Here is a 17,014-nt window from a genome sequence, read left to right on the forward strand (position 1 = left end):
AATGTTGTCAAACACTGCGCATCGCATCTGTGACACACAAGCCACCACAAGCAGGCGGACCTATATTCACACCTCAGACCGCCTGGATCATTGAAAGAAAAACCCATAAACAGTTGAATGTGGAAATACACGGTTTCTGCCCATCCCTCTAACCCATGTAGGCTACCTGTATAAACCATGCTTGTTGCATGCACATGAAAATGTAGGCCTACTTAAAATCTCAAAATCGGCCGGGCTGAATTTGCATCTGAACAAATACATTGATAGAACCCCCCCCCGCCCCCCCCCCTCAAAGAAAGCCCTTCCCTTCCCCCAATAATGTTTGCAGATGGGCTATTTTCAGCACAGGCTACTGTAGTATTGCCTATAGATAAGACTGGGGATTTGTGTAGCCCAGACTGATTGGGTGTCGTTGATAAAATGTTCTTAAAAGGGAGATTTTTTAGGTTAACATCAAGAAGGGCCGGTCAGCTCCATTCACGGCTTTAGCAGGCAAACCCACCAATACAATGCTTTGTTTTCAAGTGTTGCATTGTGCACAAACGTCAGTAGTATTACAAAGTTATAAAAAATGTGCATGACAAAAAATAACCCGAAAACCTACCACTTCCATACAGAATGGGAGGAAGACTTTCCCCCCATTCCAAGTGTGTTTGTCTTATATGCAACGCCAGCGCCGCTATTCCAAAGCCCCGCAAAAAGCACAAAGTACAAACGTATAATAATAATAATAAATATGTATTTATATATTTTCTGAAACTTGACATTCTGCATGAGAGAGAGAGAGAGAGAGAGAGAGAGAGAGAGAGAGAATGACTTAAATCAGGGGTCTTCGACAGGAGGTCCGAGACCCCTAGAGGGTCCTCAGAGTTACTGCCGGGGGTCCAGCACAGAAAGTAGGCTACATTTGGGGAGGCGTTGTGAGCTTGTAGATCTGCTACTTTCAAAAGATGTTTTATATATTTTATACATTTGAAAAGCACAGCGAAGCACAGCTATTGGAAATTGGAAATACTAAAAAAAATACCTAAAATCTTTACTTATGTACAGTAGCCAGTAGTACAGGAGGCTGCTGCCAAGTTAAGCTGCTGTACATAAGTAAAAATATAAAAATAGCCGATCTACAAGCACGGCATAGTACTATATTTGCCTCTGAGATGTAGTGGAGTAGAAGTAAAAGTATTGAAAATTGGAAATACTCCAGTAAAGTAAAATTATTATATAATAAGCAGACATGGCAAATGTGGAGTAATAGCACACACACACACACACACACACACACACACACACACTCCTCTCTCTCTCTCCCAACACATTTCAAGTTAATTTACATTTAAGGCGCATTCAACGAGCCGGCCGTTAACACCTATAGAACAATAGCGAATGTAACAACCCCACCCATGCAGCTCAGCCCTTGTAAACCTGCTCTGTAGGTTTGATGTGTAAACCGTCCTAATGTGACAATTAAACCTGATTTTAGTTTGCTTGATTTTACTGTATAACTAAAATGAAACGAAAATAGCACCTTTCACAACATGAGTGCAGCTGATAAATCCCATTTTACTGCCATTATTTTTAACTGATTTTAAGACAAGTTGTCTGATTATTTTAAGTATAGCCTACTTATGTGGAACTTTTTTTGTTGGATTTTACGAGACATCGTCAACAACAGCAGAGGCACTGTTTAAGCTGTTAAATGATGTATTGGTCAGATTCTCACTGCCAGTAAGCAAGTGCAGAGGACAATGGCCCTATAGGCTACTGTATATTGATCACATGAACGCCACACAACAGCCTAATAAATGTTACCATCTGATTTATTTTCAACATCATCTTTTTACCTGGTAAACGTGAGCAATGTTACAGCCTTTCCAGGTTATTAGTCTATTATTTGCTGGCGGGGTTAAACCTTGTAAACATTACACATTACGTTCAGCTGATCCATCGTGCAATAGTGGGACTCGCTTTCAGACAGATCAGAATGATGTTCAAGTTCTCTGTCAGTGTCAAGGCATTGCGGCCGGGCCGACAGCTGTAAGTCTGGACGAGAAGTTAAACTCCGATGTTGCCAGATTTTGTGAGAGAAATAAGCAACCAGGTCTATGAAAATAAGCCCAAAAGAAGCAACTGGCACTTAGGCCATTATAAGCACTTTAATTAAACCTTTGTGAGCTTGTAGATCTGCTATATTTAAAAACAAATCTTGTAATAAAATGTGGAATATTTGGAAGATTTTTTAAACATTCTAACAACACAAATCTGCCTCCAGCTGGCACAAAACATTTTCAGATGGGGCTTATAGGGATAATTTAGCTTACATATTAACTTGGGGGTCCATGACATAAAAATATTTGAGAACCACCGGTTAAAACAATTGTGAAGCAAGCCCAAATAACCAACTACACTTTAGAAACAAGCCCAAAAAACCGCACCCCACTGATACCAATATTTACAAGCAACTTTACAGAAAAATAAGCGCAAATTCGCTTATAATAAGCGGACATGGCAACACTGTGCCGTAAAGTGACGTTAAAGTTGGATATAGATTACTTTAATTTTTTTTTATTTTAATTTATACTTTAATGAATCAATGTATTTACTTAAATTAATCAATTCATAAATAGACATATACCTTAATGTAATGTAATCTAGAGTAATTTCTTTCCTCTGCAAACATTTTAGCTCTCTTATGCCACCTACTGTCCACCTACTGTATTACAGCGCAAGACACACCTCCAAGGCATAGCCACACCCCCAACCTTTCACAACCTAGGGTTAGGTGAGTCCTGGTAGGTACCTTTCAGAGACTGGGGCGTATAGGTCAGCAGGTAACCACTGTACTGGTACTAGTCCATACTCTAATAACAAAGACCCAACCAGGCCAAACTACAAACTACTGGTACTAGTCCATAATAACAAAGACACAAACAGGCCAAACTACAAACTACTGGTACTAGTCCATACTCTAATAACAAAGACCCAACCAGGCCAAACTACAAACTACTGGTACTAGTCCATACCCAGTGAAGTGCGAAGGTAAAAGTATTTGCAAACTTGGGGTTATACACAGTAGGCTGTATGCTCTTAGTGAAACGCACAAGCGTGCGCGTCCCATGGCGTCGTGAACACACACACACACACACACCCGAAGGACCCACACCCACAGTGCACACACACACACACACACACACACACACAACCGTAATAATGTGTTGTTAGTGTGCACGGCGGATCCGTCTATTACATCTTATTCTGTGGGTCATAATGACCCATTACACTACATGATATAAACACCTCTATCCCAGCACCACCGAAGAAGAGTACACCCAGAAATCACATGACCACAACAACACAAATCTACCTTTCATGTTACAGGGTTTATAAAAGTATTTTTTTTTTCTTGTCTTTCTGTAGTTTTTCTGCTGTTTTTCCAAAAACAAGCCACATTCAAACAGCCATAGCTCTGGAATGGACATTTCTTTTTTCCTCTGAGTCTACCCATAGAGGTATAATATAACAGCTATTCATTTCAATGAAAGTGCTCAGTGGTGTTTTGAAGCACCCGGAAGCCTGCCGGAAGTACAATTATTGAGACGTTTTTGAGACGTTTGGAGCAGCCATAGAGTTATGAGCATGCGCACTAGTGTCCCTTTTGCGTCCTACGTCACAACCTACCTCCATGAACGAGCCCGTGTTTATATTTATATTTATTAAATACACTCGAGATGCACATTTATATGTAAATGCATATGTATTTATGTATAATATTGTATATATATTTATGTAACACACACACACACACACACACACACACACACACACACACACACACACACACACACACACACACACACACACACACACACACACACACACACACACACACACACACAAGTACGTGACAGTTGGAGGTCAGTGAGGACTTGTATAACATGATGTAAAGGTAAAGTCATTTAAATGTCCTACAATGTCTGTTATATAATCTACTGTTGTACGCCCCTCTCTCTCTCTCTCTCTCTCTCTCTCTCTCTCATTTCCAGATTGTTCCGTCTTGTTGACAGTCATTGATTATGTTGTGCTCTCAGACTTAAATACATATTGTCTGTGTGTGTGTGTGTGTGTGTGTGTGTGTGTGTGTGTGTGTATCAGAGTGAGTGTGTGCCAGCGCTGCACTAAACTGATTCCCTTTTAAAGAACACACACACACACACACACACACACACACACACGCACACACACACACACACACGCGCACACACACACACACACACACACACACACATCATACAGTCAATGTCAACAGCCAGTACAACTCAAAGTGACTGCAGCACTATGAGGAGTACTTCCTATAAGTATTTACTATGAGGAGTACTTCCTATAAGTATTTACTATGAGGAGTACTTCCTATGAGGAGTACTTACTATAAGTATTTACTATGAGGAGTACTTCCTATGAGTACTTACTATAAGTATTTACTATGAGGAGTACTTCCTATGAGTACTTACTATAAGTATTTACTATTTCGTACCTTTTCAACTAGTCACAGAATATTTATCTCCAGTATGATGGATCCCCTGATGGTTGCTAATCACTGAGGGTTTCACTGTGCTTCAACGAAGAAAGAAAAATGTCATCGCGACCCCCCATTCGCTTGTTATAGGCCTTTGAATATAGCATGTCTCATCAAAAATGCAGGGGAAAACTAGAAAAAGTGCTCCTCGGAGCACAGGTCTCCGCCAGGTCAGGTAGGTTATTGTGGCCTCCTGGTGGCGCTATAACAGGCCAATGTGAAAAGGGTGGCATTTCTTCCTCGGCCTAGTGGGAATGTACGTGCAAATTTTCACGGAAATGGCCAGCTGTGTTCATGATTTGAGACATTTTGTTCAAAACGGACCAATCCTGCAAACTTTGGAAGCCAACCTTAGCCAATCAGGATGGAATATGAAATATCGGACAGATCCGTGTTGAACACATGACTATAGAGATACTGTGTACCGATTTGCGTGATGTTTGGATAAAATCTGTGGGTTTTGCACAAATCGGTGGCGCTATAACAGGCCCATGTGAAAAATGTGGGGCAGAGGTTCTGAATTGGCATCCAGGGAGTGTGTGTGCACAGTTTCGCAGAGACCGGGCCAACGGTGCCGGAGATTAGCTGTTCACAGACAGACGGACACACGGCCGGACAGGGGGTAAAACATACTCTCTCGCCGTGCCTTTCGGCCTGGCGGAGACAAATGGAAAGCAAGATACAACCGTTTCCCCAAATACGCTAACCAGGAAGTGGATGGAGGAGTAAGGGGCGGCAGTGGCTCAGGGGTAGAGCGGCCGGATGGGAACCACAAGGTCCCCGGTTCAATCCCGGGCTCCCCCAGAGTTAGTGTAGAAGTGTCCTTGAGCAAGACACTGAACCCCTAATTACTCCTGATGAGCAGGTTGGTGCCTTGCATGGTTTCCTCTGCCATCTGTGTGTGAATGTGTGTGTGAATGTGTGTGTGAATGTGTGTGTGAATGTGTGTGTGAATGGGTGAATGTAATGCACAATCTATGTAAAGCACTTTGGATAAAGCTCTTATAAATGCACCATTTACCATTTTTGGCCCATTTTATATCTTACAGTTTGTTGAGCTTCTCTGTTAGGGGGCGTGGCCACAGAAAGCTTCTGTTAACTCCTGCCAGAATTATTTCAGATTTTTTGCTGTAGACTGCCAGAGATTTTTCATTGAAAAAAAAAGTTCTCAGGAGCCGAGATACAGATTTTTTAAGTTTTAAGTTAAAAAGGAAGTGGATAGGAGTTTAAATCTTTGATATATCATTATCTCCTTGGTCTTTGGGTCTAAAAACAAGAAAAAAACGAACGAAATTTATTTATTTTTATTTTTTTAAATAGAACGCAGATCTGCGTCTTTGGCAGCCAATGTGTTAAGGCCGAATTGTTACGGGGCGTGGCCACAGAAAGCTTCTCTTTTAGGGGGCGTGGCCACATCGTTAGGGACGTGGCCACACTGTTAGGGGGCGTGGCCACAAAAGGTGCTTTGGATATCATGTTCACACACGGTGACCTCCGACCTCTAGTGCATTCCAGTGTGTTCTTCTTACCGTGTTGGGGGTGGGGGGCGTGGCCTGTGATGGTGACGCAGGGTGTTGGGGGCGGGCCCTGGCCACCACTAGCTCCACCCACTCGTCAGCAGTGTTCTGGAGCAGGCTGACGGCAGACTGCTGGTCCACCCGCCGACCGTTGACCACCAACACCTGATCCCCCACCTGGAGACCACCGTCCCTACACACACACACACACACACACACACACACACACACACACACGCACACACACGCACGCACGCATGCACGCACACGCACACACACACAGTCATTTTTGGGGGAAGTATTTTGGGGCAACCACACACAGTTTAGGCGGCACACACACACTCGAGCCATATGTCAAATCGACCGGCTTCATGGAGAACCGTGTGCTTCCATTTTGCTAAGAGATACGTTGTATAGTTTGATTGATATAAATGTATTAGTGAATACATTTTCCCCATTTGATTGGATTTATTTGAAAAGCAAAACAACATGGTTACAGCAGTTTGAGGATTACACACGAAAGTCCTGAGACTTATTTCCCTTCACGTCCTCTCATAGTTAACAGGACAATAAGTTCAAAACACATGACAGTAACATATACAGTACATACACACAAACATGTGCTCCCCTCTCTTTCCCTCCTAGACTAATGACCCTCTATAGGGGAACCTTTTCTAATAGACATGCTTTAGTCTGCTACTTAAAAGACGTCAGATAGGTTGTCAGTTTGACACTGGTTTGGAGATGGTTCCACTGTATGGCTCCTATGTAAGTAAATTAACCCATTCCCACTTTACTTTTAAAGGCAACTTAAAATGGGAAAATGCGAAGACTCCCATTGAAGTATTTTTCTCTTGGAGACTGTAAGGGCTACAGTTACAACACTAGGAGGGGAGGTTTATAGTCCAGTGGCCTACATACGGAAAAATCACTACAGCACTTCGGCCTCATGTTGGCGCTATGACAGACCACTTTACGTTTCAGCCTATAACTCTTGAACCGTAGGTCTTAGAATAAATCATTTTCCCCTGGATTCCTAGGGTCATTACTTTTACCAAATTTTGAATTTTCTTCAAAACACGAAATAGGCCTCTAGAGTTAGTGGGATGGGCCTATATGACAAAAAAGTGCCAGAAATCATGGTCAAAACGTCCAGTCAATCCCAAATTTGTATCACATGTCAAGGGTTGTGTATTCAACAAAACGCCAAAAGCATTTCCACTTTGATCCATAGGAGGAACCACAAACACACAAAATGTAACCGTTTGATGCAAAAAACAAGATTTTTTGGGGGATCAATCCTCTCGAAATGAAATGCAAGTGATCTCAGGAGTGACGTGACAATGTAATTGGCTAGCAACATTTGTGGGAGGAGCCTATTAACTCTTTCCCTGACAAGGACGACTTTTTGTGTTTTTCGTTTTTTCCTCTAGAAAAAAAAAAGAAAATTCGAGAAAATTCTCTAACACATGAGTGACCATTTCATCCCCAGGGTCACGCAGATCCAGGAGATCACGTGATCCCAAGATTTACAGCTCCATTGACTTCCTGTTTTACGTCTTTGGGAAATCGTCTGTATCTCGCCTAGGGATGGAGCTGGAAAACCGGGTCCATTATATACCCGGGCATGAATTTATGGAGACCCGGGTATCGATAAGCTTTGGGCTTGTCGAGCCTGTTATGGAGTGCAGCGGCCCATGACGTCATGTCTAAACTATCAAAACAAGAGGCCATCAAGAAATAAATCTAATCACCCACGCTGGCACAAACATGTCGGTCTAAAGGTGTATTGATATCTGCAAGTTGTGCCAAACAGCGCTGCCCGGGGAAACAAGGAAGAGGAATTTTATTGGCTCACTACATCACTATTTTAAGGGGGCTGTAAGCGTCCATTTGGTTCCATTTGTACACTCGGGTGGTTGCGTCGTTGTTGTGTTTACATGTGCGGTGCAGCGGTGAAACAATGGCGTTAACGAATGAAACGCTCAAAAGTTTCACTCGTCCTCTTCTACCCAAGGTAGCAAGTCTCTGTTGACAATTTTAATAATCCAATTGATAATAATCCGTTTGGGATCTCCCTGTGAATGAATAACTAGTGTCGCCTGGCGTGTCCATCTTCTCAGTCTATCGTTGCCGAAAATGGCAGATCTACAAGCTCACAACGTGGTGCGAACAGACTCAGTGTGAGCTTGGAGATCGGCTATGTTTGGTGCGTGACACCGTCGTACGATGAAGTATAAATTGCTCTTTTAAAGTGACAGTACACACATTAACCGTTTCTTCAATATTATTTTCCAAAAGTAAAAAGATCACTTGCCTTCTGTCTGTTAGAAAAGTACTGTATTTGAAGGCCCTAGTAAAATGTAGTGAGAGTGATATATTTTGGTTAAAACAAAGAAAAAAGAATAGAAAAAATAAATATGCATTTTTTGTTTATAAAGAGTTGAAGAGACATGGAGATTTTATAGTAATTATTACAGTACTATTCATAATATAAAGCCATTTAACACTATATGAATGGTTGTTTTAATGATAGGCAAAAATATTTTTAACTTTTGTCATCTTCTGTTGTAGTGTGTAGTAGTGTGTAGTATTGTGTAGTAGTAGTGTGTAGTAGTGTGTAGTATTGTGTTAGTAGTAGTGGTGTGTAGTAGTGTGTAGTAGTGTGTAGTAGTGTGTAGTGGTGTGTAGTGGTGTGTAGTAGTGTGTAGTAGTGTGTAGTAGTGTGTACCTGTGTGCAACACCTCCAGGTTGGATGTGTTTGATAAAAACTCCCTGGTGGGCGGGGCTTCCTCCCTGCTGGGAGGAGCTTGCGTCAGGACTCAGACCAATCACACTGAAGCCAAGACCTCCATGTGCCGGTCTGCACAGTCTGATGGTGTCTGTGTCCCGCCCCTAAAAAACACACACACACACACACACACACACACACACACACACACACACACACACACACACACACACACACACACACACACACACACACACACACACACACACACACACACACACACACACACACACACACACACACACACACACACACACACAGTTCTAGGCAAAACCCGCTGTGATTGGCCAGTAGTCGCTGTGATTGACAGTTCTAATTTTTACAACTAATAAAAACTAACTAACTAATAATATGACATCATGCTCATTATAATATGACATCATGCTCATTATAATATGACATCATGTTCATTATAATATGACATCATGCTCATTATAATATGACATCATGCTCATTATAATATGACATCATGCTCATTATAATATGACATCATGCTCATTATAATATGACATCATGCTCATTATAATATGACATCATGCTCATTATAATATGACATCATGTTCATTATAATATGACATCATGCTCATTATAATATGACATCATGCTCATTATAATATGACATCATGCTCATTATAATATGACATCATGCTCATTATAAAATGACATCATGCTCATTATCATCATTCATGTCTACTCACTCTGTGTCTCAGAGGAGGGCTGTGGACAGTTCAGAAACCTGCCTACCAGTGACATCATCGATGGGGAATCCAAGCTATTAGAAACTGCAGGCTTTCTATTCCTGGAAATTTAGCATGTTGAAATAAAAGCCATTGTTGGCTGCGTTAAATGGTGCGTTTATATAGCGCTTTCTATCCAAAGCGCTATACATAGATTGTGCATTACATTCACCCATTCACACACACACATTCACACACCGATGGAGGAGGAAACCATACAAGGCACCAACCTGCTCATCAGGAGCAATTAGGGGTTCATCGTCTTGCTCAAGGACACTTCAACACTGGCCTCGATCTCCAGGCTTTTATTTTTTTAGTTTAGCTCAAAAATAAAAGCCTGGACCAGCGTGTTGATGTTCCTGGAATAGGAAGCAGAGTCCTGCAACGGGCCGGGTACCCGCGTTTGACGGGTGAAAACGGGTGAAAATGTTACTTTGATAAGATCACGGGGACGGGCGGTACTGAGCTAATCGCGGGCGGGTATCATTTTATTGTGAAAATCTGAGAGCACTGTTTCCGCCCAAACAACGTCACTTGTGTAACTTAACACAGCACCACGGCATGGAGCACGCTGGTCACTTATCTGAACTCACTAAAACACATTGAACATCCTGTTCGGGGCGGGGCGGGGCGGGCGCGGGTTCTCGAAAATTGGACCCGTGCAGGACTCTGATAGGAAGTGTTTCATTTCCCCAACCAACCAGAGTGCAGTGGGCGTCGTCGGGCTCTCATGCTGCACAACGGGGGAGGAGGCGGGGCGGGGGCTGACGGACAGATCGGTGAACCAATGGGATCTCACGGAATTTTTCACCGGAGATTTTGAACCCGCCCTCTAGTCCTGATATCAGACACGCTATAGGGCTACAGGGCAGTCTACTTCAACACTAACTCTATATATATATATATATATCAGACACGCTGTAGGGCTACAGGGCAGTCTACTTCAACACTAACTCTATATATATATATATATATATCAGACACGCTATAGGGCTACAGGGCTCTACTTCAACACTAACTCTATATATATATATATATCAGACACGCTATAGGGCTACAGGGCTCTACTTCAACACTAACTCTATATATATATATATATATCAGACACGCTATAGGGCTACAGGGCAGTCTACTTCAACACTAACTCTATATATATATATATCAGACACGCTGTAGGGCAGTCTACTTTAACACTAACTCTGGGTTGAGCCCGGGATCGAACTGGGACCGATCCACCGGCCGCTCTACCCCTGAGCCACTGCCACCCCATTAGTACTTATTATGTCAATGATGTCACTGGTAGGTGGGTTTCTGAACTGTCCACAGCCCTCCTCTGGTACCATGTCATAATGAGCATTAGAGATGGACCAATGTTATGAAGAGGAGTGTGAACATTAAAGGTTTCATGACATTCAGTTTGACATCATTCAGTTTGACAACACATTAAAAGTCTTTGTTAGGTGTGTTTATGTGTGTTTATGTGTGTTTATGTGTGTTTATCTGTGTTACCTTGGCGGCGGCACTGAGCCATTTCTGGAGCTGCTCAGCGGAAAAGGGGGCGGGGCTCGCAGAGCCCGGTGACGCCCCATTGGCTAGGAGAGGGGAAGGGGAGGAGGAGGCGGAGCCTGGAGCCGCGGGTGAAAGGCTACTGGCTGGACGACTGGCGCTCACTATCAGCTGACCCCTGGTGGAGAAACTGATGTCACTGCAGGCGTCTGCTGGAATACTGCTCAGCTAGGAGAGAGGAGAGGAGAGGAGAGGAGAGGAGAGGAGAGGAGAGGAGAGGAGAGGAGAGGAGAGGAGAGGAGAGGAGAGGAGAGGAAGGGAGAGGAAAGGAGAGGAAAGGAGAGGAGAGGAGAGGAGAGGAGAGGAGAGGAGAGGAGAGGAGAGGAGAGGAGAGGAGAGGAGAGGAGAGGAGAGGAAGGTTATTGCATTTTTATTTTGTTTGGACTTTTTTACCATAGTTTTGCACTATGACGAAAAAAATAATGCAATTCCGATGGTGAAATCTGTGTTGTTTGATATAATGGCGAATTATATCTCACGACCAGCCTCGAGCGTATGTATAAGTAGTGTGTTTCTATGTATGTATAAGTAGTGTGTTTCTATGTGTGTATAAGTAGTGTGTTTCCATGTATGTATAAGCAGTGTGTTTCTATGTATGTATAAATAGTGTGTTTCTATGTATGTATAAGTAGTGTGTTTCTATGTATGTATAAGTAGTGTGTTTCTATGTATGTATAAGTAGTGTGTTTCTATGTATGTATAAGTAGTGTGTTTCCATGTATGTATAAGCAGTGTGTTTCCATGTATGTATAAGTAGTGTGTTTCTATGTATGTATAAGTAGTGTGTTTCTATGTATGTATAAGTAGTGTGTTTCTATGTATGTATAAGTAGTGTGTTTCTATGTATGTATAAGTACTGTGTTTCTATGTATGTATAAGTACTGTGTTTCTATGTATGTATAAGTAGTGTGTTTCTATGTATGTATAAGTACTGTGTTTCTATGTATGTATAAGTAGTGTGTTTCTATGTATGTATAAGTAGTGTGTTTCTATGTGTGTATAAGTAGTGTGTTTCTATGTATGTATAAGTAGTGTGTTTCTATGTGTGTATAAGTAGTGTGTTTCTATGTGTGTATAAGTAGTGTGTTTCTATGTATGTATAAGTAGTGTGTTTCTATGTATGTATAAGTAGTGTGTTTCTATGTGTGTATAAGTAGTGTGTTTCTATGTGTGTATAAGTAGTGTGTTTCTATGTATGTATAAGTAGTGTGTTTCTATGTATGTATAAGTAGTGTGTTTCTATGTATGTATAAGTAGTGTGTTTCTATGTGTGTATAAGTAGTGTGTTTCTATGTATGTATAAGTAGTGTGTTTCTATGTGTGTATAAGTAGTGTGTTTCTATGTGTGTATAAGTAGTGTGTTTCTATGTATGTATAAGTAGTGTGTTTCTGTGTTTCTATGTATGTATAAGTAGTGTGTTTCTATGTATGTATAAGTAGTGTGTTTCTATGTATGTATAAGTAGTGTGTTTCTATGTATGTATAAGTAGTGTGTTTCTATGTATGTATAAGTAGTGTGTTTCTATGTATGTATAAGTAGTGTGTTTCTATGTATGTATAAGTAGTGTGTTTCTATGTATGTATAAGTAGTGTGTTTCTATGTATGTATAAGTAGTGTGTTTCTATGTATGTATAAGTAGTGTGTTTCTATGTGTGTATAAGTAGTGTGTTTCTATGTATGTATAAGTAGTGTGTTTCTATGTGTGTATAAGTAGTGTGTTTCTATGTATGTATAAGTAGTGTGTTTCTATGTATGTATAAGTAGTGTGTTTCTATGTATGTATAAGTAGTGTGTTTCTATGTGTGTATAAGTAGTGTGTTTCTATGTGTGTATAAGTAGTGTGTTTCTATGTATGTATAAGTAGTGTGTTTCCAACCTGGGGGTTCTTTATTTATAGAGTATAGTGGAGATGGACAGGAAACAGGGAGACGGAGAGATGGGGAGAGACATGTAGTAAAGATCGTCGGGAACGGGACTCGAACCCGCAATGCACTGTCAGGCTACATTGGAGCCTAAGTGCCCGGACCGCTAGGCAGTGGTTTGATGGACAGTGAGTTTTCTAACCTGGTTTCTGAGCTGTTTGATGGAGCCCTGCAGTGTCAGGATGTTGGCCAGCAGGGGGCTCTGCAGGGCCTCTCTCAGGCTGCCCAGTGATTGGCTGAGACCAAGCTCCTCCCTCTGGACCAGCTTGAGCTGCAGGCGCTCCAGAGCTCCCAGTACCTGCTGGCGCTCTGCAACAGACACTGTACAGACAATACACAACTTTACTACACACAATAATACACATAAACACACACCTGCTGGCGCTCTGCAACAGACACTGTACAGACAATACACAACTTTACTACACACAATATACTATACACACACACACACACACACACACACACACACACACACACACACACACACACACACACACACACACACACACACACACACACACACACACACACACACACACACACACACACACACACACACACACACACACACACACACACACACACACACACACCTGCTGGCCCTCTGCAACAGACACTGTACAAGAGAAAATACACAACTTTACTACACACAATACACACACACACCTGCTGGCGCTCTGCAACAGACACTAATGAGACAAAATACACAACATTAATGTTAAAAAGATTAAATGTGTAGATAGAAGGTGTGTGTATTGTAGTGTTGATTTTGAAGTCATAGTCTTTTGAATAAAATTCCATTTTAGTTTTAGTCATATTTAGTCATTCTGAAATGTTTTAGTTTTTGTCTAGTTTTTGTCGACTAAATATCATAAGATTATAGTCGACTAAATCTACAGTTGATTTAGTCGACTAACATGTATGTTGGCGGTGCCTTGATGGCATCATAATGGCTGATTTTACACTTGGTTGCATGCTGAAAATAGCCGATCTACAAACTCACAACGTGTCGCAGCGCGACGCTTTGTGAGCTTGTAGATCTGCTATTTTCAGAGCGCAAAACCCGAGCACAACCAAACATAAAATGACTTGTCTTTTAGTTCTACTGGATCTCTTCTCCTATAGATCCCTCACTGACATTTCAGTCTAGTTTTTATTTGTTGACGAAAGTGTCAATATATTTAGTCTTAGTTTTAGTCGTCATAGCTTGGTTTTTATTTAGTTTTTATTTAGTTTTCGTCTGTGAAAAAAGGTGGTTGACAAAAAAATCGTCATCGTTTTAGTCAACGCAATCAACACTGGTGTATTGTGTGTATTGTGTGTATTGTGTGTATTGTGTGTATTGTGTGTATTGTGTGTATTGTGTGTAGCATATGTACCTGTGGGGACATTCTCAAACATGGCCGTTGTGTCCGTCCGTCCGTCTGTATGTCCGTCTGTCTGCTATCACCTGGAGAACAAAACAACAGAAAACGTCACCATACACCATAAACCATACAGTTTGGTTCTCAAACTATGGGTCACGACCCAGAGTGGAGTCGCGGGAAGGTGCTGTTGGGGTCGTGCAGTGGCAACCCAAAAATAAGACTTTATTTTTAACAAGAAACGGTAAAAAAGAAAAAAGGGGGGAGGGGGGGGGGGTGAGGTCGTCGCCAACAAACTACTGGCTCGAATCCGCGCGCGCGCACACACACACACACACACACACACACACACACACACACACACACACACACACACACACACACACACACACACACACACACACACACACACACACACACACACACACACACACACAGTGATTTATCTCTGTTCATAAACTATTTACTAAGGAATTATATTCGATATGTGCGGGTGGCTTAAAAGAGCAATTTGTATGTTTTTTGTTGAAAACGGAGCACTCCTGCAAACTTTGGAAGCCAATCTTAGCCAATCAGGATGTAATATGACAAATCTGAAAGACCCGTTTCATTGTATGACTATAGAGATACTGTGTACCAATTTGCAGGATTTTTGGACAAAATCTGTAGGAGTACTGTCAAAAAATGAGTTTTGCACAAATCGGCCTCCTGGTGGCGCTATAAAAGGCCCATATGAAATATTCGGGGCAGAGGTTCTGCTCTGGCATCCAGGTGTGCACAGTTTCGCTGCGATCAAGCCCAACGCTGCCGGAGATTAGCTGTTCACAGACGGAATGACACACGGACGGAAGGACGGACAGACAGACAGACAGACAGACAGACAGACAGACAGACAGACAGACAGACAGACAGACAGACAGACAGACAGACAGACAGACAGACGGACAGACGGACAGGGTGCAAAACATACTCTCTCGCCATCGGAGACAATAAATGAAAGCCCAGCCCCCCCCCCCCCCCATGCATTAGAAGGACAATATCAGACACAAGTTTTCAATGAATCCAACATGGTTAGAATTGAGTTGAGAATTGAATGGGATGGGGGCGTGTCTGATAAAATGAACATCAAATATGGAATAAATACTGACTCAAACAAGTGTCTGGGCGAAACACCAAAACCTGAGTAGACCATACGATGCAACGGCCACAAACATGTTAATAAAGTGAAATGTCCCTTTAAGTGCTGGTGGCTGAAACAACAGAGAGTTACTGTGGGAACTCTGTTCTAAAGTAGGTCAGCCTGCTTCAGCCTGTTTCAGTCTGCTTCAGCCTAGTTTAGTTTAACAGCATGTTTACACAGCTCACATTATAATAACATTATAATAATATAATATAATATAATATATAAACTACTATCTGTGACTTCATGTTGACACAGCTCACATAAAGCACATTAAATAACATTATAATAATATAATACAATAACATATATAAACTACTATCTGTGACTTCATGTTTACACAGCTCACATTATAATAATATAATATAATATAATATATAAACTACTATCTGTGACTTCATGTTTACACAGCTCACATTATAATAATATAATATAATATAATATATAAACTACTATCTGTGACTTCATGTTGACACAGCTCATATAAAGCACATTAAATAACATAATATAATATAAACCATTCTTGAGAATTGGGGGAAAAACGTTTTTTTTATATATATATTCTTCAATTATGCCGGGAAAATATATTTTAAAAGATCAAAGTAACTATTAAACCATGTAATGGGCCAACCTCCCACCGTTTATATACATATAAACAGTGGTGGAAAATATACTAAAATGTTTTACTTAAGTAAAAGTATCAATACTGCAATGTAAAAATACTCTGTTACAAGTAAAAGTCCGAAATTAAAAATGTACTTGAATAAAAGTACAAAAGTATTGGTATCGAAATGTACTTAAAGTTCCAAAAGTAAAAGTACTCATTGTGCAGAATGAGTCAAAATGTATAAAAGAATATTTTGAAAATAGCAGATCTACAAGCTCACAATGCATTGTGAGCTTGTAGATCTGCTATTTTCAAATGGCCGAAATGTATATAGGGCTGAAGTGGTTAATGTGTATGTTTTGTAATAATAATAAAAAATCTGCAAAGTAACTAAAGCTGTCAAATAATAATAGTGGAGTAAAAAGTACAATATTTGCCTCTGAGATGTAGTGGAGTAGAAGTAAAAGTATTGATAATTGGAAACACTCCAGTAGAGTAAAACGTCCTCAAAAGCGTACTTAAGTAAATGTACTTAGTTACTTTCCACCACTGTCTGTGTTTAGTTTAGCAGCCAAACATTAGCATGTCTTCATGTTGACATAAAGCTCATTAAATCACATTATAAACCTTTTAAACCCTAAACTAACCTCCTATGGACCGTATCTATCAGACTGTATACACATTAATACTCTTAGTAATCCATGTTTTGATTTATTCTACTTATAGTTTCAGACTCACCTTGTTTTCCTTCTTTAC

At 41.0% G+C, this 17,014-nt stretch overlaps 1 protein-coding gene across 1 annotated transcript; it reads right to left on the minus strand.

Moving 5' to 3' along the window:
• Positions 1-5,936: 5,936 nt before the first annotated feature.
• Positions 5,937-17,014, minus strand: LOC308081601 (inaD-like protein; the record flags this gene model as incomplete). Its single annotated transcript, XM_080457965.1, has 7 exons — positions 16,997-17,014; positions 14,487-14,557; positions 13,247-13,425; positions 11,125-11,349; positions 8,819-8,982; positions 6,100-6,280; positions 5,937-6,005 (listed from the first exon to the last, which is right to left on the minus strand). The coding sequence occupies exons 2-7, from the start codon at positions 14,506-14,508 to the stop codon at positions 5,937-5,939; spliced, it is 840 nt and encodes a 279-aa protein (XP_080314091.1). The 5' UTR covers positions 14,509-14,557; positions 16,997-17,014.

This window comes from Gymnoscopelus braueri (genome assembly GCF_963280865.1).
Source record: "Gymnoscopelus braueri genome assembly, contig: SCAFFOLD_275, whole genome shotgun sequence".
Lineage (NCBI taxonomy): Eukaryota > Metazoa > Chordata > Actinopteri > Myctophiformes > Myctophidae > Gymnoscopelus > Gymnoscopelus braueri.